Genomic DNA, 27,743 nt, shown 5'->3' with positions numbered 1-27,743 from the left:
AACGTAGTGAGGCTAACAATTACTCACTGAGGGTTTTCTTGCCTTTAATATCCGAATGCAATCTGGCTCATTGCAACAGAGCCTTGCAAGTGGCAGCATCATATTTTTAAATATTTATACTTGCACCCAATCAGCATTTTTCTACAGCTTATTTGGGTTACTCGAAGTAAACCTAAAAATCATACAAAACAAATCTGAATACAGTCCGACTTTGAAGGTTTCCACTGGACTTCCGGAAATGTCATGACTCTCCTTCTAAGGATTGCATGCGTCTGGATGGGGGACATGGAGAACTGGGCAACCAGATTGGCAGAGAAGAGTAGGGGCATGGATTAAAAGGACGTGATGTCAGAGGACACTTCATTGGATATTAGAGAGGAGCCTACACCTCCAGGTCTTGAAACTGTGCTCGTTCAGACCTTAGAACATGAGCAGTCATAAGAGAAGGGAGCTGTGGGTGGATGAAGCTACTCAGAATACAGCTCCTCACTGTTGCTGTGTCTGGACATCCTTGACAGCCTGCGGAATTCCACAGACTTCTCAGTATCGTGCTTCTAGGTGCATCAGATAAAAATCTGCAATGTTGTGCTATAACTTATTAGATCAGAAGAAAGGTCTTCAAATTTTGAAAATGACACAAAACGTGAGGAATAACAGATGTGATGGCAACAGGCCAGCAGTAGAGCCGGCCATTTCCAGTTCGTTAGTGTGACATGTCATCATAATGGGACATGAGAATCTCTGCCAATGTTTAACAATGGCAAAACTTTAAGTGTCACTAATATGATTATAGTCTATGGTCTGTATCACCACATTTCAAGGATATGCTGCATGTAAGTTTCACTGACATTTGGGGACCCCTTTGATTTTATCCATGGCCCCCTTCAGGGACTCCTCTGACTTGGTTTGGAAAGGGAGAAAAGTTTGATAATGGGATTATTCTCACAGTAACACAAACTTTCCCCCTTAAATCCTTGTCTTATTTCAGTATAAAAATAATATAGCTGTGGATTTGATCAGTCAGTCTGAAGTCATGCAATCTCAAATTAATGATTTTTTTTTTAGTTTTAAGCTTTATAGGAAAAGAAATAATCTTATGTTCTTTAGCAGCAGGATAGGGCCCATTGTTAAGCTGGGATTGTGGGGTTTTTTGTTGTTAGGATCATAGATTTCTCTAAGCATGTCCAATGACTAAGTGTTTCCTGTGGGTCCATGAGTCTCAACTTAATTGGTACCTGACCGGCTGGGCTTGTTCTGTGCGTTCATCCATAAGGAATACCTTCAGATCCAAGCAGTTCAGGGTTTTCCCTCAGGCTGGCAACTGGGCTCTATGCAGGCCGGAACTTCACAGCAAAGAGAGGATTTAAAATGCCAAGTAAAACCTTGATACTGCAATATTTGGAGGTCTTCTTCGTCTTCCACAGACGAAGTTCCTCTGGGTAGCTATATCACATGCCTGTCGCTTTTCTCTTAGTGCTGGGACTTGTTTGCTGCCTATAGGTGAAAATCAGTCTAAACCTTCCGAGGCACCCCTCTGCCTGACTGAGCAAAAATGAGCTTTTTTTGTGGTGGGTGAATGTCAGGGTTAAGAAAGTAAGGTTTTCGTTCAACCTGCAGTAGCTTCGAGGCGTGCACATGCTCAGGGCTCCCTCACAGCTGCCATGCATGGACGCACTGTGTGTCTGTCCTCTACGTTTCCTGCTGTCTTCCGTCTTGACAACTTGGCCTCCTCAGTATGGACTGTGCTCTGCCTTAGAAGTCTCTGAAGGCAGACAGTGCAGTTTCTGCTCTGCACTCAGATCTAGGCATGGGGTCCTCGCAGTAATGCTTGCTCTGCTCCCTGTCTAGTATTAATTCTCATTCATGTAGCTGATAAATAATTCTAAATGGACAATACCCCACCCTCTCCCTTCTTCCTTTTATTGCCAGTCGATTAATATAATACCTAGTGGAATTTTTTTATAAATATAAGATAAATGTAATAATTTGTATTTGTGATCTCATGAAACTGAAGTATTTTATACACACAAATATATTTATATGTGCATATATGAATACACACACATTATAAAGTACCTAAGTTGTTTGGTTTCTCCTTGAGCAATTTTTTCCTTTTTCTTCCCCCCTGGGCCCTGCTTAGATGATGGGGAATTGTTTCAACCTCATTCAAAGACGAACGGATGCTCCCTAAAAGGCTGTCACAATGAGTCCTCTCTCTGGCAGTTATCTCCCAAAGGCATAAAGAGCTTCCTAGCCGCTCACAATGAAACGGTCTGGAGCATTTGACCTGTGTGTGAAGACAGGAGTTCAGCTCCGTAGGCTTCCATTTACAGTAGCATCACCAACCTTGAAAGACGTTTTATAAATCAGGTCCTGAGCTGCAAAGAACGAGTTCTAATATAAACTGTGAACCACTGTTAGCTTTGGAAGGGGGGTCCAGTTGCTTCCCTGGATATCATCCTGTGATTCCTAAAACAGCCGGGGAACCAATTTTCTACACATGCTAGCTTATATCTTGATTTAGCTCTTGAGGGCTGGGTAACCCCCTAAAGTTTGCACCATGGATAAAGAACATCATGAGCATGCCTCAGAGAAGGGTGATCACTGTGTATGTCTGTGAACATGCTACAGCTCCTAAGAATGAGGCAGTTCAATACCCCATGTTCCTAATTTAACCCTGAAATTTCACTAGTCACTCTTTCCTGGTCCTTAAGGCTTAGCATGTACGTGTCCCATGACATCTACAACTTGATATTGTATTTACTGGATCATTGGGTTGTTTATGCTATTGAGGTAGTAAGTTGTTAAATGCCCCGGGGCATGTCTTCCACATGCCAGCATCCGTAGTCTGTTAGAGTAGTCTTGGGTAAGCAGAATGAAGGAGCATTGCTTCTCCAGCATGGTGTCTTCCACAGCTGTTTAGCTAGTCATCAGGGCGGACACAGCTTCCGCCGAAGAGTCAGCACCAACACCCGTCTCCCTGAGCTGGCGTTGGCAGCTCCTTGCTCTGTGTCCTCCATGTGTGTCGGGAGCTCTCTGTCACTGCTCCCTCTAAGACAGTGTCAGTACCTTCTTGACTCCACAGGGCTTGGTTAGGAGTACAGCTTGAGATTTATATACCTTTGAATCCATGGCGCAGTCCATGGCCCCCGGTGCACAGCACTGACAGATGGTTTGGGATCTAGACGTGAGGAGCGATCAGGATGAGGGTGTAATTGCAGACTGGCAAAGCCTTGGATTCCTTGCTCAATGACTTACCATGTAATTTGGAACTGTTTGCAGAATATCTGGTTTGCTCTTTCTCGTCTATTTCTATAAATAAGAAAAATGGAAGTTTCTGCTAGTGAGAAACATAAAGCAGGTTTATAAATCTGTTGTCCTTGTTTGTTTATAATGCTTCATTCTAGTTAATTCAATAAACCATTAAGTGCCCACTATATACCTGAAGGTATTCGAGATTGGAGAGATAGACATATAAAATATACTCTTTTCCTTCTGCGTCAGGTAGGGTTGAGTAGAAATAATGTAGAGTCCCCATCAGCTTTGTTGTTTCGGCTGAGTCATTGTGGGTGACACCATGGATGACCAGCCCCCTCAGTAGCCATTCAGAAAGAAAATCCCAAAGTTGTAACTCCAAATACTGACCCCATCTTCCTGCATCTGCTGGTGACACTGTCCACGATCCCATCTAATCAGGTTTTTTTTTTTTTCCAGGCAGTTTTCCCCACATGTTAACACCGTGGTTCTCAACCTTCCTAATGCTGTGACCCTTTAATACAGTTCCTCACGCTGTGGTGTGTAGGCAGATTTTTCCTTCCTGCCAACCAGCTATCAAAATAATGACACAGAGACTTACTATTAATTATGAAAGATCAGTAGATAGCTTAGGCTTGTTACTAACTAGCTCTTGCAACTTTAATTAACCCATTTTTTAATTTACTTTCTGCCTTGTGGCCTTATTACCTTTATTCTGGACTACCCATATTGTTTTCCTACTTCCCTGTGTTTGACTGACAACTCCCCACATCTCCACCTTTTTTCTTCCAGCATCCTCTCTGCCCTCCAGATCCTGCCTAGCTATTAGCCATTCAGCTTTTTTTATTAAACCAATCCAAGTGACAAATCTTCACAGTGTACAAAAAGATTATTTCACAGCAGTGGTGACTCCAACCACAAAATTATTTTCATTGCTACTTCATAACTGTAATTTTGTTACTGTTATAAATCATAATGTAAATATCTGTTTTCCAATGGTGTTAGGTGACCCCTGTGAAAAGGGGTCAGAACCCATTGGTTGAGACCACTGTTAACAGAAAATAAATGATTGTATTGTGCATATATATTCATGTTGCTCTACAATTCTTATTAGTTTATCTACATGTGCATGGTATTTGTTTCTTCACCTGGGTTAGGAGCATTGACTTATGTAAGTTAATTATGAGACTGTTAAAAGAAAGAGAAATTATCCTTGAGTAAAACTACCAGGGTCATCATTCTTCTTCTGTCTTTTACATTTTTTTCTCTTTTCATCATCAAAGAGGGTGTCAGTTGTTCAGTAGGGAATGTCAAGATGATTCTCCTGGGCTTCTGGCTGAGTGCCTGAAGCATGGGGTGGCTCGGGGACTCCCCAGTTTCAACCCCCGTTGTCTTTTAACACTTACTAAATAATGTCTGTCCTCACCAGGGTTGTGTAAGCTAAGGAAACTGGACATCTGTTTTGAATAACTTTAAATCACATTTTTAAAGTAAAGCCACATGAGTGTGATTGTATCATTTTATTGCACTGGGAAGCAGCAAGAATCAACAGTGTGCTCCAGGCTTCTGAGAGACCCCAAGGCTGATTTAATTGTTTGCACTGTATTAAATGTCTTACTTAAATTTATGATTTTCAGTGTACCGTGGCAGTTCTCAGAGAAATAGCTTTTATTCTAATCTCCTTATCTTGCATTCTGTCACCAATTCTTTTGTTAACTTACGAGAAAATAACAGAAATAATTTTGGCTTCATACTGTCATCACAAGCAAAGTGGGCTTTGAGTTTTGTTTCAAAAAAAAAAAAAGAGAAGTTTGTGTAATTGGAGAATCTAGTGTTTTGTTTTTGTTTTTCTAGAGTGTTAATTGATAACTAAAGGTGATCCTAATAGCTATGGGGGTGTTTCGCCATTGTTATTTTGTTCCTTTGGATTTTCTCCACAGTGCCTATGGCCACAGGTAGTTGGCTATCCAATTCTGAGAAAAGGTAGGAGATACTGATATTCTCTCTGTCTCTGTCTCTCTCTGTGTATGTGTATAGTTAAATCACTTGTCCTAGAACTAAACAGACCAGATTTGAAAAATTTTTAGTTTTCATTGTGACCCCAGGCTAGTATTTTTTTTAATCCTTCTGAATGTAGAGTAGTGGTAATTTTCTTCTCAATGGGTTATTGAAGGGACCAGAGAAAAGAATGGACATGGGATGCTTAGTGGAGTGAGTGGCACATAGCCAGAGCAGCCCAACTGTCCAATAGATGTTCCCTTGACAACAGCATCAAGGAGAAAGGAAATACAGTGAGGAGGTCATGATGCCTGCTAGGGTTGGAATAGACAGGACTAGAAGACAGCTACTTCTCAGCTCAGAATCCAGTCCCCATTCAGTAACCAGCTCACTGGAATAACGGATGCATATTAACCAGGACTGCTATCATCAATGAATGAGAAGTTACTTTTTTCATGTTTGGAACAATTATGTCATATTAATGAAACAAAACACCATAGAATTAGAAATGCCTAACTCATAGGAGTCTTTTCTACAGAGCCATTGTGTTTCATAGGCAGCTCTTAGGGTGTGCTTGGTGACAGCAGGTATTATTTAAAATATCCTGCTGATAGCCAGATAGTGTGTAATCCTAGCATTCCTCACAGCGCCGAAGCATGATGCCCTCACTCCTACAGACCAGAATAGGCTTTATCTCCAAACCCTGGATCAAAACAGCAACAGAAAATAATAGATGTCCAGCTGGGTCATTGTGTCCACATTGGCCAGGAGAGTGGTCCACAGCCTGTTACTGGTGAGTGGACCAGACAAAGCACAGAATCAACTTACTATTCTTTGAAAAAAGAAAGATAGGAGGAGAGCTTTAAGAAAACGTCACATTCGTAAATATGGGTGTATATGTGTATATAAAAAAGGGGGGGGGTTGCAGGAAAAAAACTGCTGTTTCCATTGTCTACATTTATAAGTGTTTGAAAATTAGGAAGAAATTTTTTTTCTTTGAAACTGCTTAATATTATTACTACTACTACTGTTTTTATACTGGTAATATTTTTGCTATTTTGAAAAAGTAGAGACAAATTTAAAACACGGGGAAAGAAGGAAAAGCAGGACATTCATGTGAACAGAAAACCCTTTTCAAGCTGGCCTGCCAGTGTCTTGACTGCCTAGTTCTTCACTGTCCTGGGAACTAATAAATGGAACTTTCCCAAGTGCAGCAAATGCTTTGTATGTGGGTCCATTTGTTAGCAGGTGAGGGCACACTGAAGTGAAATGGGTCCAACTGGAAACTCTAAAGTAGCTACACTTAGATCTAGCTCAAGATAAGACATGCTAAAGATGGAGAGGATAGGGCTTCGTGAAAGGAGACTTTTCAAATCTCTGATTTCATTAGAAATGGAAGTTTTTTTCAGAGTTCTAAAGAAAAACAAAACAAAAAAAACTACAAAGTAGTGGCCTCGATAAAAGTAACAGTTTCCAACCAGACTGCGAGATACAGAAATGTATCTGTGAGTGTGTCTCAGGCTTAAATCTGGACCTCAGAATTGGCCATTGAGTCTTTAGATCCTGTACGTAGGAATATGACAACCAGAAAACCAAAAGTTTCGCTCCAAATTTCTTCCCCCTCCATGTATGAAATATTACATATGTCACAGTGTATGTAAGTGGAGATCACGTGGGTAGACTTGGTCACATGACATGCGTTATTCTTGTACCTCACAAAAACAGAAACAACAGAAACCTAACCACTAAAGAAAGCCCCAGCTTCACCCTCTCTAGTCTGTTTATGAAAAGCTGTAAAATCAGTTCTTTCTCCCATCTCCTTTTCTCCATTTCTTGTGCTGCTGCCCTGTTTATGTGGCTGTGTGTGTGTGTGTGTGTGTGTGTGTGTGTGTGTGTGTGTGTGTATCACATTTGTTTCTCTTTATAATTTATGTATTGATAAGAACTCATTATTGGGTGATTTAAAAGTTTATATCAAATTAGATTTCCAAATATAGCTTGTGACTCGCATGCCCAGTTTCATACCCTAGAAAGAGCACACTAGTTTTCTGTCCTGCGTCTTCACTGATGGAATGGATCCACAATTCAGCTGATATTGTTAGATTTTTCAAAGGACTTGACTAACATTTCAAATTTAATTATCCAAGTGTTCCAAATGTTCATGATTAGAGATTGTAGCTGTAGGAATGTCCTGTTTTATCACCCAGATCTTCCCCGTCTTGGTGTCTTCCAATTCCCAGGAGTAAGTCACTGGTTAGTCCGAGTCTCATGGGTGGCTGGGTGGGGGGTGTCATTCTTGTGTCTACCCACATGCAACATCACTCTCCATTCCCCAAATGGAGTCCAAGGCTGCTTATAAAATGGTTTGCTCCGGGCAAGATTAAGAAAATAACCAGTGTTTTACGTGCTGTGGACTAAATGAGAGCAGGGGACAGACTGATCTCCACACTATATTTACCTCTTTACCATTTGAAAGTCCTTAATAATTAGTTTTGTGAATAAAATTAACAGCTTTCACCATCACCGCTGGTTATTATGGAATTTTACTTTTGTAATAAAACACATGCATTTAAAATTCAACAGACTCGGCAACACTTCAATATTTAAATCACAGTAGGAGACTTTTTCGTAAGTTACATCTAGAATGATTATTTAAATTTAAAACTAGTGTTTAAATATTGAAGTTACATCTAAATATAGTATGCCTCGTTGGTATTACCAACCTTGCTAGGCTGGATGAAGCCGGATGATAGGAACCTGTATCATTACATTAACACTGTAAGTTCATGGGCGAGAAATGACCTCCGAGTAGGTGTGCAGTAGTCCCATCTGTTCCTGCACTGTTAGGGTCAGATCCTGGCCTGGCAGCCTTGAAGTGCTAGGCTTGGCCACCTGGCCTCCATAGGCTAATTAAAGAAACAACTAATAGTTGAGAAGCAGAAAAAGGAGGGTTTAGTCAGTGTGGCTGCATTGGGGAGAAGAACAAATAAAGGACCCTTCCCCAAGCCATCTTGGAGGTGAGGTTTAGGTTGATTTTTTTTGGATTTTAAACAATATGTATTTACTTATGTCTTTGTGTGTTGATGCACACAAGGGTGTGGGTACCTGGAAGGCAGAGAGCATCCAATTCCCTGCAGCTGGAGTTACAGGTGGTTTTGAGATGCCTGACTTCTGTGCTGGTCCTCTGGAAGAGTCATGGTACTCTTGACCACTGGACCATCTCTACGGCCCCATTTAGGTTTAAAGAGAGAGGAAAGAGTCTGATTTAGTCTAATTCAGAAGTCCTGGTCTAGGCAGAAGACGTCATCCCACCTCATCCCTGACTCATCTGGATCTTGGCTTCCATCTTTGCTGAGGAGGTCTGGTGAATTGTGAGAACTGTCTGAAACCTCTTCCTGGAAACAAATGCCTTCTCTGGGCACCAAGATTTAGCCTCTTTCTTCTCCTAGGGAGAAACTCCTGAGGAAATTCCGATTTCTTAGGGAATCAATGTTTCAGGAAATTTATAGCCAAAAAGAACAGTGCATGCCTGTCTCTTTAGGACAATGGCTCTCAACCTTCCTAATGCTGCGACCCTTTAATACAGTTCCTCGTGTTGTGGTGACCCCCAACCATAAAACTATTTTCATTAATACTTCATATCTGTAATTTTGCTGCTGTTATAAATCGTAATATAAATATCTGATATGCAGGATATCTGATATTCAACTCCTGTGAAAGGGTCGTTCAATCCTCAAAGGGGCCGTGACCCACAGGTTGAGAACCACCGCTTTAGGGTTGCCTCGATCTTGCTAGGACGATTTCTCATCTTCTCAGACCAAGTTCAAGCACATTTAGATTTTAAAACAAACACCCAAAAATAGGACCAAGGCCAAATGGTACATCTCTATTTGTACTTGATCATGTAGTGAGTACTGAAATCAAAATACAGAGATTGTTGAGGGACAGGGATGCTTCCTTGCTGTGTCTCTCCTGGCACAGTGATGAATACTTGGCTTGCCCTCTTTCTGATTTTACAAACTCAAGCTGGGAAAGACTTTCCCACCGTCACAGACTAGTAAGTATTGTCTACTCCAAAAGGGCAAAGGACTTGACTGCCTGGTGTCTACTGTTGGGATGTTGAAAGCAATTTGTTTTCATCTCCTCAACCTCTGCAGGAGCCCTGCCAGCAACTCACCAACACCTGGGTATTGAAATCTTTACATTAAAAAAAAAATGTATCCATGTTAAAATTATACTAAGCATTTGCTATAATGTAAATATTTTGGTATAATGGTAAAAAGAAATATTGTCCCAGGTTTCTTAGCTATAATTGTATTTCTGTTAATGCCGATTGCTTCTGATATAATTTACTAATTTTTATTAGTATCTTGATTCTCTTATTAATTAATCTCAAATATTTCTTAAATTCTAGAATGTTTTGATAACATACATTAAATGTTGTGTCACTAGTTTTTGCGTGAAACTGGTTTGATTTCATCTAGTCGTGTAAAGTGGTTTTTATTTTATTTACTTATTTTTTCTGTTTTTGACTGGATTAGAGAGAATAAAAGTTAGTCAAAGTCTCTTCTATCTTAAGCTCGCCTTGAACCCACAGTGTAGTAGAGGATGGCCTTGAACTCACAATGTAGTGGAGAATGGCCTTGAACTCATGTTGTAGTGGAGGATGGCCTTGAACTCATGATGTAGTGGAGGATGGCCTTGAACTCATGATGTAGTGGAGGATAGATCTGAACTCCAGATCCTCCTGCTTCCACCTCTTGAGTGTTGGTATCATAGGCACTTACCACCACACCCAGCTCACACTGATATTCTTTATGTCCTTTGATCAAGCTTGCAAATCCCTAGCTTTGTTCCGAGCCAGGCTAATGAAATGTCCTTTGTCTTCCTCTTTGGGAACATAGGTGCTTTGCACTGGGATGTGGGTAGAATCTTTGGCATTCTTAGGAGAACTACTTAGGGAGCTCCTTTTAAGTACCGCTAGCAGGTGTTTGTTAAGCTAGAAATGTCAAAGATAATGCATTTGTGAAAATTTTAAGTTTGCTCTGCATTGTCTTTAAAGAGCCTGTTGTGTAGTTATTTGGGAAGGCAAGGCGTGTTTAGCTGGTAGATGGTCATCAGAACTACACATGGCAAAAGGGAGGAGAAGGAGAGAGAGAGGTAATTGCTGAATCAATATTGATTTGGGGGAAATGAGTGGAAGCTTATATTGTGATGGTTTGTGCCATTCTGGGTTTAGAACAAAAAGGATCTCACTTCTAAAGATGTCAATCAATACAGTGCTTGACGTATGGGAAATGAAGCAGTCTCTTACAGACGTTCTAAATAGCCTGCCTGTCAGCACTCGATTGTTGTGCTGGAGGCTCCTGCCTGAGATACAGTCATTAGCTTCTAGATAGTGTAAAGGTTTTGTTTGTTTTACTCAGGGTTTGTTTCCACACTTGGAAATTACAAAGCACACACTAGTATTTTTCTGGCTAAGTCACTGAAGCAGTTTGTCTAAGTGACACAATAAAATCCAATCGAGTTCTCATTAAAGCCTCACTTCTCACAGAAGAGATGACCCCTGTGCTTGTCTAGGTGGGATTTGCAGGGTTCTTCCCTTCCTGCCAGCCCTCACCATCTCTTATGGTAACTGTCTCTCAGATCCCTTTTAAAGAGTGGCGACAGCCCTAAGGATATGTTTCTGCAGGAATTTCATCTTCCATCTATGTAAATATAGACAAGGTAGGGGGATCTTTTTTACTGCCCCTGTGGTTCTGTAGATACTTTGTGCAGTGACTATGGAACTTTTAAAGCATGGTTTTCAGCTGAGGTCTCAGGTTCTTGATGGACAGACAGGTTCGGCTTACTGCTTGTATTTGTCAAAAGGCCTAACACACTCTAGGTGCTCAGGAGAACCCTGCTGGCTGAAGGAGACTGGTGACAGGCAAAGGATTGTGTGCAGCTAAGGGTTTTTGTGAATCATAACAAAAATAGCTACCCAGCTGTCCTGTGAGTCATGGAATTGAAAATTAATTATCTTGTCAGGCGGTGGTGGCACATGCCTTTAATCCCAGCACTCAGGAGGCAGAGGCAGGAGGATCTCTATAAGTTTAAGGCCAGCCTGGTCTACAGAGCGAGTTCTAGGACAGCCAGGGTTACACATGCAGAGAAACCCTGTCTAGAAAATATTTTTTTTATAAATTAAATATCTTTGGAGTGTTCAATACAATTGTTTTACAGCAAATGTCTTCACCCCTGAGGTGCCCAGACTCAGCTTGTTAATTTGACGGTTCTGCGTCAGTCAGCTTCCCACACTGTAACAAAGCCCCTTCAATCATCAACTTATGAGAACAGGTTTACTTTGCCCCATGGTTTTGGAGATTTCCATCTGTAGTGAGTTGGCTGCATCCTTCCGAGCAAGGAATGGCATTGTGCAGTGAACATGAACATAAATGCTTTCCTTATGCCGGGAAGGGTGGGAAGAGGCGAGGAGAACTGCGCCCCCCAGTTGGCTTCAAGGACGTGCCTCCAGTGACCTCAGCCCCCTCACCTGCCGCCAATGCCAACCTGGAGACCAAGACCTCAACACATGTACCTTTGGAAAACTTTCCTTAAGCAACTGTAGCTAGTACCTAGATAGAGGTAGAATTCCCTCAGAAAGAACAGAATGCCCAGTGCTGTATAGTCACTGTTAGGATTCTGAAGAACTGCCGTCTAGGGATAAGCCTGCCAGCTTCAGCCCCAGGGATGGTACACACCAGAGCAGGGTGCGTGGCCGCTCATTGCTCACCATCCATTTCCCTCTCACTGTAATTTCACCAGAGTAGTGCAGATGTAGCACACACAGACAAAAGCATGCAATTAACCAGTGGTTTGGGGTCAGTAACTGTTAAGAGCATACTAGGAATGCCAAAAGAAATAGTCCATAAAAGAATTTTGTGGTATTTGGCTGAATGGAGAGATTTTATATTCATGTTTTGTTTGTTTCCTGGTGGCTGCAAAAGAAATATTTCTTGTTTGCAGGAGGGTGAATATTTGCAAAGGGCGAAGAGGGGGCCCGCAGCAGTTTAACGAGGGCATGCGGTGTGCAGTGTGCCAAGTGCGAAGCAGGCTGCAAAGATACTGCTTTTCACAGCTGCCAGGGCGCCCAGGAGTGCCTTGGAAGGACCGCTGGCCACTCGCCTGGAGACTCTGCCCCTTGAGACCTTTGCTACCTCAGCTCACTCCCTCAGATCACTGATTTTTTTTTTTTTCCAAGAAGCTTTTCGTCTTCACAGTTTGCAGGGTCTCTCATCAGAGGAGACATATACGGCTGTCTTGGCAGTACTGACTGAGGGGGTGTTTTGACACTTCAGAGAAGAGGCAAAACAGCTTGGAAAGCTTGCAGCCTTAATGTCTTTGGGACTGGCCAACCAGGAGGAGTTGTAGTCTTGTCTTTAACCATTCAGTGGCTGTGAGTCATTTAGCCAGCCTGAGTTTACTGAGATCGCACTCTGAAAGCCAGTTGAATAGCGAGTGCAAGCATTAAGTGACAATGATTTTCGTGAAAGTTGTATGTCTGTATGTCCACATGTATACATGTGCACCCAGCATCCCACATGGATGCTGGATTGCAATGTTTATCACGTTTTGAACTGGAAATTATAGTCAGAATATTTGCAAACTATTATACTTGTAGCATTGCCCCTGGAGGATGAAGCCAAGAACACTGAACTCCCCAGTCTCTGACAACCACTCCCAGGCCCCCGTTCGGCATGCACTCAGCTCTGTTGTCTTGGGTCTTTGCTGTGAGATTTGGCTATGTTCAGCATTAGGCTCAGGCATACGGGTGCCATTTCCCTCCCCGCCTTCCCCCCCCTGCATATATACTCATAACCACAGCCATCTTATGTGCTGGGCTCTGCTGTGTGGATGGTTTCTTCTGGCAGTGAAGCCAGTTCTTTTCTGTATTGAGGGTCTCCGGCGGCCTTCTCAGCCACGGTGTTGATCTCCATCTTCCCTTTGTCCTCTCGCCTCCCAGTATTCCTCAGCAGCTTTTGGGTTGGGGACCATCAACTTTCTAGAACTGTTTGTTCTCTTCGAGTGAACACAAGCCAAAGAAATTTGCCACATTTTTAAAAACCATTTTCTATAGAGCACAAATGTATAATCAGCCCTCTGTAGACCACTCTACTTCCAGAGTCAAAGTATTTGAAAATAACTGTCATGAATTTATACCTAAACTGAATGCATAGACTTTTTTTGGGGGGGGGGGCATCATTCCCAAGGCTGCAGCAGAGAACAGTTACGTCATAGTAGGTATTGCAGAGTCATCTAGAGCGATGTAAAGTACATACAGGGTTTGCACAGACTCTATGAAAATCATCTGTCGTTTGTCTAAAGGGCTGGAGCATCCAGGGGTCTCAATATATGCTGGAGGGGCTACAGAGGCAGTTCCTGGGCTCAGTATGACTTTGCTGTTGCGTTGTAATGTTTAACCCATCCTTCCAAGGGGGCTGTGTGGCTCAGAGCTGGCCCACAACTCCTGAGACCCTGGTCTGCATGCAGCCAGCGCAGAAACTGATGGTAAGTTTTGAGAAAATGTTCATAGGCTCAGAGAGAGAGAGAGAGAATTGTTGTGTTCCTTTCATTGAATAAAAATGAACCATTTATATTGTGTGTGTCTTCATTCCTTTTTTTCTAGCAACTTAGTTTATGGCATTTTGCATAAATTGGGCTGAGATGCACTGTAAATTTTTGTTTTTTAAGGAAACTGCTCCATTATAGATGGTTTGGAAACTGCTATTGCAGTGAACCCAGTTGTTACCACTGGTTGTCTATTCAGCCCAGATGGCTGCAACGCTAGAGTCAGGGTACATGACAACACCAGAACTTTAAACATGTTCTGGAGGGTTTTTATCTTTATTATTATTATCATCATCATCATCATCATCATCATCATCATCATTATTCTACATTCACAAAATTGAAGGCAAGCTTGTAGAGGAGAAAAGGAAGGCACAATGGCTGATGGGAGGGGATGACCTAAATCTGTGGCTTTTGCTGGAAAAAGGCTTCAGAAGGTGGGCTTCATAATGGCTGCCTCTTTGTCAGCCTACGCACTGCGTAGCATGGGATGAGCCACGGAGAACAGCCTCTCTTTTGTAACTTGAATGGTTTCTCTGCTGGCAGATGAGACTTTTCAGTTTGCTCAGCTTTGTTTTCTATCTCGAGTTTCCTCCACACCAATGCAAATTTTAATGATGGGGCAGAGAGGGACAACTCATCCTGTGCAGTTATTACTGCTGTCACAAACAATGACGGAAGACAGTCTAATCAGGACCGTTTGCCAATGGATATGATTAAGCTAAATTTAATTCACCCAAAGATTCAAGAATGGGAACATTGCATGCTCTCAGAAGAGGGCTTTCGTTCCTACAATTCTTCCATGTCTGCAACTACATACTGCTCCGTTTTCGAAACTGACTCCCTTGAGTGTCCTTAATTTGTCTGTGCTGACACATCTTTTGCTTATATCCTCATGACTTAAGGGTGTTTTGTTATCTGAACACAAACAGAATTTCCATGGTAATATGAATTATGATTGCCTTTATTTGTGATTTGCCCAGTTGGAGTGCCTTTTGTGGGGGAAGGCAAGTTGAGGGGACTACAAAGGGAGACCCAATTACCCTTTGAAAACACATCTCCTGTGAGTCAAAACACGGAAGCAGAAGTAGAAATTAAACATTCAGGATATACGGTTATTTATTTAAAAAAAAAACAGATATAATAGTCTAGAATTGACTGCTTTAGTTCTTTAAACATTGGTTGGTGATTTGACTTTGCTTTGATAGCAGATAGGGGATACATTCAAACAATTGAAAAGCATCTCTTCCTCCCACCTGGGATTCCTGTATACACAGCCATGACTTTCCCTCAGGCTTTGGGCTGCTAGACTTTGCAGCACACACATGCTCCCCCTGGTTTCTAGAAACTCACCGGCTGTCTGGGATGTGTTGTTGTCAGGAAACATACATGCAGATGTGAAGGTCACTTTTCATACTTGGAAGTCCAGGTACGTCCTGATGGCCACACTCTGAACATGAAGATGCCCTCCCCCCCCCCACCCCAGAACCTAAGGGTAAAACCAACTGAGTTGTAATGTCTCAGCATCAGTGTTTCTCTAGCAACAAGAGAAGATTTACAAGTTACCGTTTCGGTGAGTTGGGATAAGCCTAGGAGGAGGAAAAGCAGACAGAGATAAATGGCAGGGAACGGCAGATACTCTGTGGAGCCATGTGCATAGGAGGGCCAGGGAAGCAAAGCCACAGCAGTTGTGTTACCAGGGCATGTTGAACTTTGGTGGCAAGCTCTGTCCTGAGTTATAGGAGCTGCAGGGAGAAGATGAGGCCCCCTCAGATGCTCTTACCCGGACTTTCTTTTTCAAAAGCTTCGGGTGTTCATGTCAGTGGACTGATTTGTGACTAGACTCTACAGAATAAGAACAGTTTACCCATGACTGTGGGGTGAGTGGGAACATGAGTGTGCCCTGAGAGTCAGGGCAAGGTAACGAGGATGGCTGTGCATCCTGATGATTTCCCAACGCCGTGCGTGATGCTCGAAATACGTGCTGCTGCTTCTGCATAACTCCATGTAGAAACAGGGCTGAGACATCACCCCAAACCTGTGCAGCTTTGTAGCCAGATAAATGCAGTGGCCTGCCTGGTACAGAATCCAGGCTCCCCTCCACTGTGAACTCTAGGGCTACATCTCACTCCCTCTGTTGTTGAAGGACCATGAACTTGTCTTTTCAAATGGCGAATTCTTCCTGCCCACCAGAGATATGACAAAGGGTTGGTTTGCCTTCCTCTGTAGTCATACAGGAAGGGAGCAGGAAACTGCTCAGTCCCTTACTCTGTTCTTAAAAGTTTCCAGGACAGATTAACCAAGTAGCAGGGATGTCTCCCGACACCGTGAAGTTTGGCCCTATTCCTCCTACAAGAGATGGGCCTTTCTGCAGGACTGTTAGATTTGATGCTACCACGCATTGCTTCAGCTTTGCATCCAGTTGAGAAATTTGCTCCTACTCACATCAGAGTATTGACGTCTTCAAAGAAAAGAAAAAAAAAGACAGGAACTGGAGGTGCTGTGGTATATTAGGGTGTCACTATTCAAATCCATTTTTCAGAAGCAGGCCATATTCTGACTGAAACAGGGATAAAGAGGAGAAAGGACTATAAACGTTAGAATCACTTAAGTACAGTAGTGCCCTGCTCATGACAGAGATATGTTCCAACAGCCACAGTGAGTACGGATACTTGGAATCTTGGATATTTCCCAACCCGATATACAAGCACTGTGGTGTTTTCTGTGGGTAGCCTGATGATCCAGACAGCTACAGAATGGCAAGCAGGCAGATACTATGTACGGTGACACAGCGTGTATTACCTGGTGAGGGGCAGTCATTCTCGCCATAAGCACAAGGGAGCTAGACAACATCAAGTTTCTCCATGCTGCTTTTATAGTGATGAGTTTTTAAAAAATTGTTTGAGTTCATACATGAGCACATTATTTATAACACCTCCATCCCTCTTTCCTTCCTCTATCTCCTCTCATATCCCACCTGCTCCCTCTCAAATTCATTAACGTTTCTTCCTTAATTATTGTCACACACACACACACACACACACACACATACACACACATACACATACACACAGTGTTCATTTTCTTTTCCTTTGCTTTCTCTTTAGAGATACCATGCTGTTGGGGTTTTTTACTCCTTTTGGGGGGGGGGCTGCTACAAAATAAATACACAGAGGCCTTTTCTTACTTATGAATGCCCAGCCTTTGTGTGGCTTAGTTTCTAGCCAGCTTTCCTTATCTTAAATTATCCCTGTCTACCTTTTGCCTCTGGGCTTTTCCCATTCTCTTACTTCCATAAATCTTACTCTTACTCCGTGACTTGCTGGTTTTGTATAGCTGGGTGGCTGGCCCCTAGGTCCTCCTCCTTCTCTGGCTCCTTCTAGATCTCCTCCCAGATTTCTCCTCCTGTATATTCTCTCTGCCTGCCAGCCCCACCTATCCTTTCTCCTGCCTTGCTATTGGCCGGTTCTTTATTAGACTATCAGGTGTTTTAGACAGGCACAGTAACACAGCCTCACAGAGTTAAAGAAATGCAACATAAGCAAAAGTAACACACCTCAAAATAATAATCTACAACAATACCAGCTTGCTACGTTGCTCTGGCTTGTTTCAAGGTCTTAAGCAATTCCACTGCCTGAGGCTTCCCGAGTAGTTGGGACCAGAGGCATGTGCCACCTTTTCTTACTTTCTATTCTTTCCTAAATCATACTTGAGGTTCCTCCATAGTTTAAAATGTATTCCAAACATAGCCCTTCTCTGATAGATGTGAGCTCCATCCCTTGAAATTTGCTCTCACTTAAAATAGCTGCTGTTACCCCCTTCCAGGTTTTTGGTGGTTTTTTTTTTTTTTTTTTTTTTGGTCGGGGGGCCTATGGGTTATTGGAGTGGTGGATTGCAAATTTGGAGACTCACACTTCTGATTTTGCCTTTCACTCATCCTAGCATGTGAATAAGATGCTGCCAGAACTGAGACCCCAATCCATCTTACACTAGGATTAAAGCTAGTTGACACCCTATGGAGGTCTAAGACACTAACAATGGTGAGCACACGCACTGTGATGTGATGCTGTATCACTTGGCCCTTTCAATGTTCTGTTAAAGGGAGTCGTCTTGTTTGGTTCTAGGAATCACAGCATGTAGACATCTTTTCTGGTGCCCTGTGCGTTTGTTTATGGATTGGTCTGCTGTGTTAAAGTGACCATGGTTGACAAATAGTGGTACAAATAGGTTAGGACTGCCCTGTGCAACTTCTGAAGAAAATGAGATGGCGTTGTGTCTAAATCACCCAGTGGAGTGGCAAGTAGTTATATGTAGCCATAGGACGCTTGGGATGTGGCTGCTGGGACTGAGGAGCTGAATGATAATAGTGAGAGCTTTTAATTGAATTGAAGGTAAATAACTGCAAGTGGCCAGTGGCTACCAGATTGACCCCAGCAGGTCTATGAATGGTCTATAATATGCTTGTTATCTAGCAGGCTCATTGAAGTAATCTCCAGGGTAGTTTTCTTTGTTGACTTTGTTAACGTGTTAAGGGTTGGTAGAAGCAGAAGATAACAAACCAAAAAGGTATGAAAGGAATTGGAGTTTTAAGCACACCACTTAAAGTGGCATATACCTATAATCCCCGCACTCACAAGACTGAGGCAGGAGGTTCATGGGTTTAAGGCTAACCTGTGCTATACAGAAAGGCACACCTTCTCTCTATTTTAAACTGAAGTGAAATATGTGTAATTACATTGCCAATTCATGTAAATGTTAGTGGATTTCCAGAGACTTTTGGTTTGTGACATGCTGATTTTGTTTCCACAGGCTCCTTCATGCTGGTGAATGCTTCTGGGAAACCTGAGGGCCAGAGGGCTCACCTACTCTTGCCTCAGCTTAAGGAAAATGACACCCACTGCATCGATTTTCACTACTTTGTATCCAGCAAGAGTAACTCTGCTCCTGGGTCACTCAGTGTCTATGTGAAGGTGAATAGTGGGCCATTGGGGAACCCTATCTGGAATATGTCTGGAGACCCCACCCGTACATGGCACAGGGCGGAACTGGCCATCAGTACCTTCTGGCCCAACTATTACCAGGTATGCACTGTCTTGCCATTTCATGTCTTAAATCATCTTCTCATTTCTATGATTGTAAGTTGTGTTTATATTAGTATCATCAAAGAATGTGTAGGAAGTTGTTTTGTTTTTTAATGCCATAGTAAGTTTGATCCAGGCTATCTTTTAAGTCTTATGGTTATATGAACAACAACAAAAAAACCATAATTTGAATCCATTAATCCAGGCTTATATTGTTTTAAGAAAAAAGCAGTAACTTACAGTCTTAGTTACTTTTCTGTGGTTATCATAGATGCTATGATGAAAGCAACCTATTGAAGAAAGAGTTTATGTGGGGCTTATAATTTCACAGGGTGAGTCCATGACTGCCATGGCAGGAAGGATCGTGGCAGGCAGGCAGGCATGGTGCTGGGGCAGTAGCTAAGAGCTCATATCTTGAGATAGAACCAGGAGTCAGAAAGCAAGACACTGGGGATGGCATGATTGTTTTGAAATCTCAAAGCCTGCCCTCAGTGACACATCCCCTCCAATAAGGTCACACCTCCTCCAATAAGGCCACACCTCCTCCAATAAGGCCACACCTCCTTATCCGTACCAAACAGTTCTACAGATGAGGGTTAAGTGTTCAAACATATGAACCTGTTGGGGCCATTATCATTCCAACCACCATAAGCATGAAGGTTTTTGTGTTTGACAGTCAAGATCCTTCAAGCCCAGCTTCTCTACCCACAGCTGACAATGGTAATAAATGGGCTGGTTATAAATTCCTTGCTCAACTCCTCTTTGTACCCAAGTGCCTGAAATAATACCTGACATTTAATGAATGATAAATGTTTGTTGAGTGGAAATTAAAAAGTGGAGAGGGCACTGTTATCCCACAGGTGCATGTTTAACCTCTTTTTAGATTATACTTTGGGCTGTACGTTTTAAATTTATTGCACCTAAATTTAGCTACTATTAGAAATTTACCCTAAAGACACAACGAAGAGTGGTTACAAATAATCAACCGTAAGAACAAGAATATATACAGTAGCTCCTTTATAAAAATGCAAAATCAGAAGCAGTGTTGTTTCCAGCAATAGTAGGTGTGTTAATTTGTACTGCCTCAACACAAAAGTTTGTTTAGGAACCAATGAAAATAATGTTGTGGTCTGGAGAATCTGGCTCAGCAGAGGAGAGCCGCTCTGGCAAAAGACTGAGCCTGTGCTGTCCATACCAGGCATCCTTTACCCAGTCCCAGGGGATCTGACACACTCTTCTAACCTCCATGAGGACCAGGCACTCTTGGGGCACACATACATGCATGCAGACAAATAGCTCTTATACATAAAATTTTCTAAAAGAAAAAAGTTAAAGAAAATTATTAAGTGATGTATTTAAACTTCTGCTGGCCAATTAATAAAATAGGTATAAAGCAATGTATTTAATTTTATTCTTATATTAAAAATAGCTAATAAAGACCAAATACATTATAAAACAAATGCATAAAATGTGACATCTCCCTAGCTAATGAGATAACAAAGTGATTTTTCCCCTTTTTGTATTATCATATTATAAATTTTCTCCATTTGCATTATTTTTACTTCTAAAAAACTAGTTTTTCCCTCAAGAAGGAAAATAATCCTATTTAATAAATACCTTATTTTAATATAAATGGACTAGTGGCCAGTTAGTGATATAATGTAAAAATGTGACCTTTGTGGCAGGGTTTTCTCCCCTCTGGGTTTAAGCAGCAAGTAGAGGCAGTGGTTAGGCAAGGGTGCAGGATATTCCCATGTTGGACGACTAATGTCTCTGGGTATTGTGTGGTAGTGGGTCCTTCTCAGAGCAGGAAAGGCTTTCCTGAGCTTGCTTCCTCCTTCCTGTGGAGCCCACTCAGGCTCATCTCTGGCCAGTGGGACACACTACACCAGTCAGCATGTATCCTACCCATCTCTTTTACTTTGGCCTGATATCTCCCCTCCTAAATCATAGAGTAGGTTCTCATAAGACCTTTCATCATGGTTTGGTATGATGTTGACTAACAATCAAGGTTAGATTTTCTGTTTTGTCTTTTTTATACCTTGATAAACAGCCATGCATATTCAATAAATGGCTTAGTTTATGACCAATCTTTGGATACCAGGCTTATCAAAGGGATTACTCAGCCACATTGCAATAGGGTGGTTCTATTTATCAGGCTATTGTCATTTTCAATGCATTGTTATCTTCTTGAGAAACTACTGGTAAAATACTTTGCCTTCCCAATTATGGACCCAATCCAAACTCCAAAGCCCTCCATTCTCCCTCTATTGCTTAAATTATTAAAGGGTGCATAGCTTTAGGGTTTGTACAGGCTTTGCTACTGTCTCATTCTACTGAGCCACAATAACACATGACCATCAATGGGGTGGCCTAAACTCAGACATTGATTTTTGGAAGTCCAGGAATCCGAGGTCAGATGCCTCTTCTCCTCAGGGCACTAATTCCATCATGGGGACACCATCCTTACAACCTGATCCCTTCACAAAGGCCCCACCTTCTGATACTAGCACTTTGGATATTAATGTTTCACTGTTACATTGACTGCTTCATTAAGCATCGTGTCATCCTTCAAGCTGAAAGGATTTCTAGCAATTCTTTAATGCATTAACATTTGGCCTCTCAAAGGCATGTGGAGCTAGCATTCCCTCACGGTTTCCCCTTTTCTGCTGAGGGACAGTAAACATCCAAAGCCAGTGCCCTAATGTCAACATACACTGTTTAATCAATAGCACATCCCAAATGATACAGGAGAACTCTGCACACAACATAACTAGACATGGAACCATCAGCCTTAAAGCCACCATAGAGACTTGAATTATCTGGTCCACTTGCAAGAAGAGAGATGGATGTATAAACCGAGATGAAATAAAGGGAAACCACCACTGGGCATAACCTCCTTCCTATTTCCTCACCCAAGGTGTCCTCCGAAGTGGTGGTCAGATAGATAAGAGACAGGTCAACGGCGGCCAGTGCAGACAGAGGTGGGGCATCTGTGAGCTGTAGAGCAGCAGGAATAGGAGAGATGGTATTGTCTTCTGATGCTCTTACAAATATGAATAGTGTGGGGGGGGCGGGTCATCAGCGTTGCATGAAAAATCCCATGTAGTTTTCTCTTCATAGAGCTCTATACTGGGCAGAAGATATGAACCTGATTTATGATGATTAATAATTCTAATTTCAAAATATTGTTGAAGCTGTGGTATTGTGCATACACATTATATTTTCTTGGAGTTACCCAGTGCATGAGAAATGACATCCATGTGATACATTCTCAGCTGTTACTTCTGAGCCCGAAAGCTGAGGGCCTGAGCATTTAAAGGAGACAGTGCTCTTGAATGCCTCTGCCAAGGAGGCAGGTCAGCTCTCCCTCAACACGCTTCTACATTCTAACAGGAACCGCAGTGGTTATCCAGAACACCAAAAGTAACATAAGACTTATGTACTTGTGAAATAATATGAAGATACATTCACTGATAATTTCTTGGATAGTTCCGACCCCAGTCGAATGAGGATTCGTGTTTTATATGTTTGTATTGTGGTGCTGCGGAGTATACCCAGGATCTGGTGCAGGCTAGCCATGCACTTTCCCAACAGGCTACACCCCTAGGCCATAGTAAATATGAGTTTAGATGGATAAAAGAACTGTTCAAAAGGACTTCCTATTTAATATCATGATGCGTAATTAAAGACAAACACACTTTGGGAAGGCAGACTTGGATATTGCCGTCTAATATGGCCTTCATTGGACAGTTACAGAGTTTGGGAACATGTTTTCTCATGGTTATACCTTTCTCTGCAGCAGTTCTTTTGTGTGGCACTTACTATTTATGGGAGAGTACTGTGCAGGTATACTCACAATGGTAACCTGCATGGAATAAGGCTAATTGCAGGTTAATTATGGCTCCTTAAAACACAAATTGTCAAGTATTTGGTGATTAACACATATTTAATTCCGTAATTAATGTGTGGCCTAATTGTTGCTCCTCAGAGCTGCCCTGCTGGGCCTGTGGTGAAGTACAGGCTCCTCCCTGCCTGGGGGCACCTGCTTCCCTGGGTTTAGACATTGACTTCCTGCCATTTGAAGGATGCTCTTCTTTCACATCTGCCTCCTTGGCCTCATTGTCATCATAAAAAGAAACAGTTCCCCCTTTTGATTCTGCTTCCCCTCCTTCTTCCCCCACCCCAGCCCACGTTTCAGATGCCCCTGCAGCCAAAGAGTGCCAATCGATTTCTCTGCGTTCTTTCTAATCATGCTCACACCCCCAGAGCCTCTGGAATCTGACTTGCTTCTGAAGAAGGTGATTGTGATTTCAGGCCGAGGCCAGGAAGGCAGGATGTTTCATGTAAGCTTTGTAAAGAGGAAACCCCACAGGTAGCCTGGGAATCCCTCCCCCAGGCTGCTCCATAAAAGGATCTGGAGATCCATCTGTAAACAGGAAAAAAAAATGGGGATGGAGTCATCAAATAGGAGGGTGATGATTCATGGCACTCCTCCAATGACATCAGGTTCCTTAGGTGTGCTGAGGGCCCTGGGAGAAGATTAGGAGCGGATGCATCCCAGCTCTACTTCAAATTCTTTGTGTTGGAAAGACACAAAGGAGTCTGTACACGGGGGAGGCATAAACCAAGGCTAAACCAAGATTTACCCTTTGCCAGCTGACAGCTTTGCTGGTAAATGAGGAGTTGAGGGAATAGGGATGGTTTGATCTTACCTGCCATTTCACATTTAGTGTCGACTATTGTTCCCTGCTCAGCTGCCAGTGTTTCTATACTGCCTTTGCCGTCAGCCCACTCATTTTCTCCCAAGTTTGTAAGTTCCCAGAAGCCTGTACACAATGGCTATCTAGAGAAGGGGTTTCCAGAACTACGTCCTGCTCATCCAGCAGCAGCTGTGGAAGGCAGTAGCCAGTCAGTGAGATTTAGTCAAGGTGAACTGAGCCTTGTTCGGTAGGCTGTCTGGGGATCCAGGTGTGTTTCTGAGTCTCCAGGAGGGGACAGGGCAGGTGTGGGCCCAGCTGGAGTCTGGCATCAGGTCTGGCTTTTGCCAAGCATCTCATGAGTCTGTTGCTCCCTGAAGCATGCTTGGGAAACGCGGAACTGACGTGCATCTGAAAAACAGCACATCCCGCCACTCACTAAATTCCACGGCTGTGGTCTTTTACTCTAAGTGCAGGACAATTAAATCGCTTCCTGCCTTTGGGACACCCTGGGGAATTGGATGGGACAGTGCGGTATAATGTCCCTCCAGCATGGACATGAGCATCTGGCCCATACTTCGCATTCTGCTCTTCTACAAGCTGAACCGTCTGGTTTAAGAACCTAGCGGGGACCCAGGAGGCTCTCACTTTATTATTGACTTGGACCTGCATTCCAGAGGTTTTGTAATTTGTGTGATGGTCTTTTAATCTTCACACCGTGTCTCTTCATTTTGAAAAACGTGCCAGGTCTCTAAATCTCATTCTCAACTTGTATTTGACATCAAAGATAGGCACCTCCGCTGTTGTGGGCACTCCCACACCTCGGGTGGCTGCTGCTGCTTGCTTATCAGAACTGCCTCTTGTAATTTCCTGGTTTTGTTTTGTTTTCTACTTTAATTTTCTTGTATCCTGCTGTATATAAGAAGGAGATGAACTGTGATCATATCGTATTCCTCTAAAGGGAAAGATATCATGCACTCACATGACACACACACACCACCACCACCCCACACACACTACACACCACACACACTCAGGAATACACATGGATGCTGGACGTACAGCTTAGTCATATAGCCCTTGCCTGGTGAGAGTGAGGCCCTGATTGCCTTATGCCAGCATGACAATCAATAAATGAAAGGAATAAAGAGCATTCTAAAGCACCAATAATGAATTCCATTGAACTGTTGCTGTGCCATGAGTGTCTTTGGGTAACAAAAACATTATTGTATTTTCCGATGGTACACCAATAAAAATGAACAGCGAATTATACTACTTGGTTGTCTTCCTTTTTGTATTTTGTTACTGTTCTGGCTTGAAACTGGGTATTATAATATCGCTCAGGTCGCCTTAGTTTCTTGAGTGCTAGGATTACGGGAGTGTGCTGCCCTGCCCAGATAAAGAATTACCCTCACCCCTTTTCTCCAATGAAGATGGAACCGAGGTGTTTGTGGGGGGCTAAGCAAGCCCTCTGTGGTTGAGTTATAGCAGCCTGCTCCTGTTTCCTAATGTGATTAAAATTTTCTTTGGTTTTGTTATGTTCCAGAAATGTTTTACTGTTTGTGTTTCCACTTCTCTATATTTTAGAGGTTTATTTTTAAGTGTGTGTGTGTGTGTGTGTGTGTGTGTGTGTGTGTGTGTACATAAGTGGTGGTGACCATGGGGGTCAGACATGACAGATGCTTCAAGCTGGAGTTACAGGCATTTATCTGCTTCCTGATAGGGCCTAGGAACTGAATTGGGGTCCTCTGCAAGCACAGTACCCACTCTCAACTGCTGAGCCATCCCCCCCCAGCCCTTACATTTCTTTACTGAATTCATTTGGCAAAGCAGAATAAAACCTATAGAAAATGCGTAGGACCCACCTTTGGGTTTTATTTAAGGTAAAACCAGCAAGGAAGTGAAGACAGGCACACACTCTTTAACTGTGTGTCTAGGGCGCTGACGGGTGATTTGCACATGAACATTTTCCTTGGTGTTGGTGAGCAAACCCTTCTCTTTGCTCACACACATGGGCCAATGGCAGGGCTGATTTTGCTCCTTCCTGAAGCAGGGAGGCTGAGAATGTTGCGGTGTTCAGTAGCTTCCTCCTTCTTGGGCAGGTATCACCTAGAAGAGGAACTGACATCATCCGCCATGCAGACAGGCTAATGCCAGAAGGGCATTTGGGGAGCTAAGAAAGGCACACCCAGTGGCTCAGCCTATCTGGCAGCAAGTGACTGTCCCCAAAGTCTCCAAGGACTGTGGGCAAGCAGTATCCGTCCCCTGGGACATTAGTGGAGATAATGAGTGAATGTTGAGTCTGTCCTCCAGTTGTAGATATCTGAGCCACCAGGAAGAGTCTGATAAGAGACGCAGGAATCTAAACTAACCCAAACACTAGTACAGGGAATTCTCAATCTCAATCTGTGTAGTCGTAGAACACTGACTTAGTGCATGCAGTCATCTCCCTGGAGGGATTGGGTCTGGAACAATGACCAACCCCCTTTTGCATGTACTCAAGTCTGTGAAAGCTCAAGTTCTTTCTTTAAAATGATAGCGTATTTGCATATAACCCAAACATATCCTCCTGTGGTATTAATCTTTAAATCCTGTCTGGAGTACTTACAATCACTACTATCATAGTGCCAGGCTACATAAATAGGTGTTCTACTATTATTTAGGGAATGAAAGCAGCGGAGGGCCATACCTCCCTGAAGGTGCCCAAGCTCATATGGGATGAAGAGAGGATCGGAAGTCAATGTGTGTTTCGTACAGACCTAAATTTTTGTCTTAAAACATTTTTCATCTTCAACTGAACTTGTGGATATAGAACCAAGGGATATGGGAGCTTCCTGCTCTGTACCATGGCTTCTGTGGTTCCCAGGAGCCTCTAGTCATGGTGTGTTTGGTCAGCCATCAATTCATGACCTTGCTTATGTTAATTCATCAATTGCTTATGATAATTATGTTGTTAACACTGAACCTATAACAACACTACTCCTCTTACCTGACTAAACCTTATTTAGCACAAATGTTTCCCCTATGGGGCCCATCACAGCCTCTTCCACTTAAGATCAGTTGCCAACAGCATTTCAACACTACATTTGGAGCCGTTTTACAATGTAAAATCACTAATACAAATATCCCAACTGTGAGAGGTGAAGGCCCTCATGAGGATACTTTTTTTTTTTAAAACTGTGTGAAAGTTCGCAAGAGACAGCATTGCCTTGCTTGGCCTCAGCTAGGACCCTGTGTATGAGGCAGTTCAGATCTTTGCTACTCTCTGCATGTCCATAAATGACCATCAAAGTGTTGTAAGGATTGATCTGAGGGCTACATAGAAATTTTAGGGAGGTTGCAAATTTACAGCACAAAGAGTTGCTAAGTAATAAAGATGGATTCTATTTTACATTAAGCCAGTTCCAGGAAACAACAGGGACATAAAATTAAATATTGCAATAAAAATATTCTGCAATAAGGATGACTCTGATTTTTTCATATAATCACAGTATAGATGGGGCTAGGTGAACATTCTACTTGGTGGGTGGGGGAAGACTGGAAAGACATCTGGCTGTAACTTGCTTGCCACAAATTCAGATCCCCAGCACCCAAGTAAAAAGTCAAGTGCAGTGGTGGGCTCTTATAATCTCACCCCTGGGGAGATAGAGATGGTGGAATCCTGGGGCTTGCTGTCCAGCCAGTCTAGCCAAATTCCTGGGCTGCAGGTTCTGTTAGAAACCTTGTCTCAGAAAATAAAGTGGAGATCAGTTGAGGGATACACTTGGCATTGACCTCCAGCCTCCAAATTTATGTGCACATAGGCGTATACACACAAACAGATACATACACATACAACAATCACTGTTGGTGAGTTTGTACTTGACATAAACTAGAGGCACCTTGGATGGGGGCTCCTCTATTGAGGAATCACATGTATCAGATTTTCCTGTGGACTGTCTATCGGCATTTTCTTGATGAATGATTGATATGGGAATTACCTAGCCATCTGTGGAATTTGCTAACCCTGGGCAGGTTGTCCTAGACTGTTTAAGAAAGCAAGCTGAGCAAGCCATGGAAAGTGAGCCTGAGAGCAGCATGCTTTCGTGGTCTCTGCTTT

General features: G+C 42.7%; 1 protein-coding gene across 1 annotated transcript in view; it reads left to right on the top strand.

Annotated features, from left to right (window-relative positions):
- Ptprm (protein tyrosine phosphatase receptor type M) overlaps nt 1-27,743 on the top strand; it is a 968,046-nt gene that overhangs the window by 391,821 nt on the left and 548,482 nt on the right. The window contains exon 3 of the mRNA XM_037210182.1: nt 18,673-18,944. Coding sequence (XP_037066077.1) covers nt 18,673-18,944 — 272 coding nt within the window. The remainder of the gene's footprint in view (nt 1-18,672; nt 18,945-27,743) is intronic.

This window comes from Peromyscus leucopus, chromosome 13 (assembly GCF_004664715.2).
Source record: "Peromyscus leucopus breed LL Stock chromosome 13, UCI_PerLeu_2.1, whole genome shotgun sequence".
NCBI classification, from domain to species: Eukaryota; Metazoa; Chordata; class Mammalia; order Rodentia; family Cricetidae; genus Peromyscus; species Peromyscus leucopus.
Note: the sequence above shows the minus strand (reverse complement) of the source record. Positions and strands in the feature narration are given on the sequence as shown.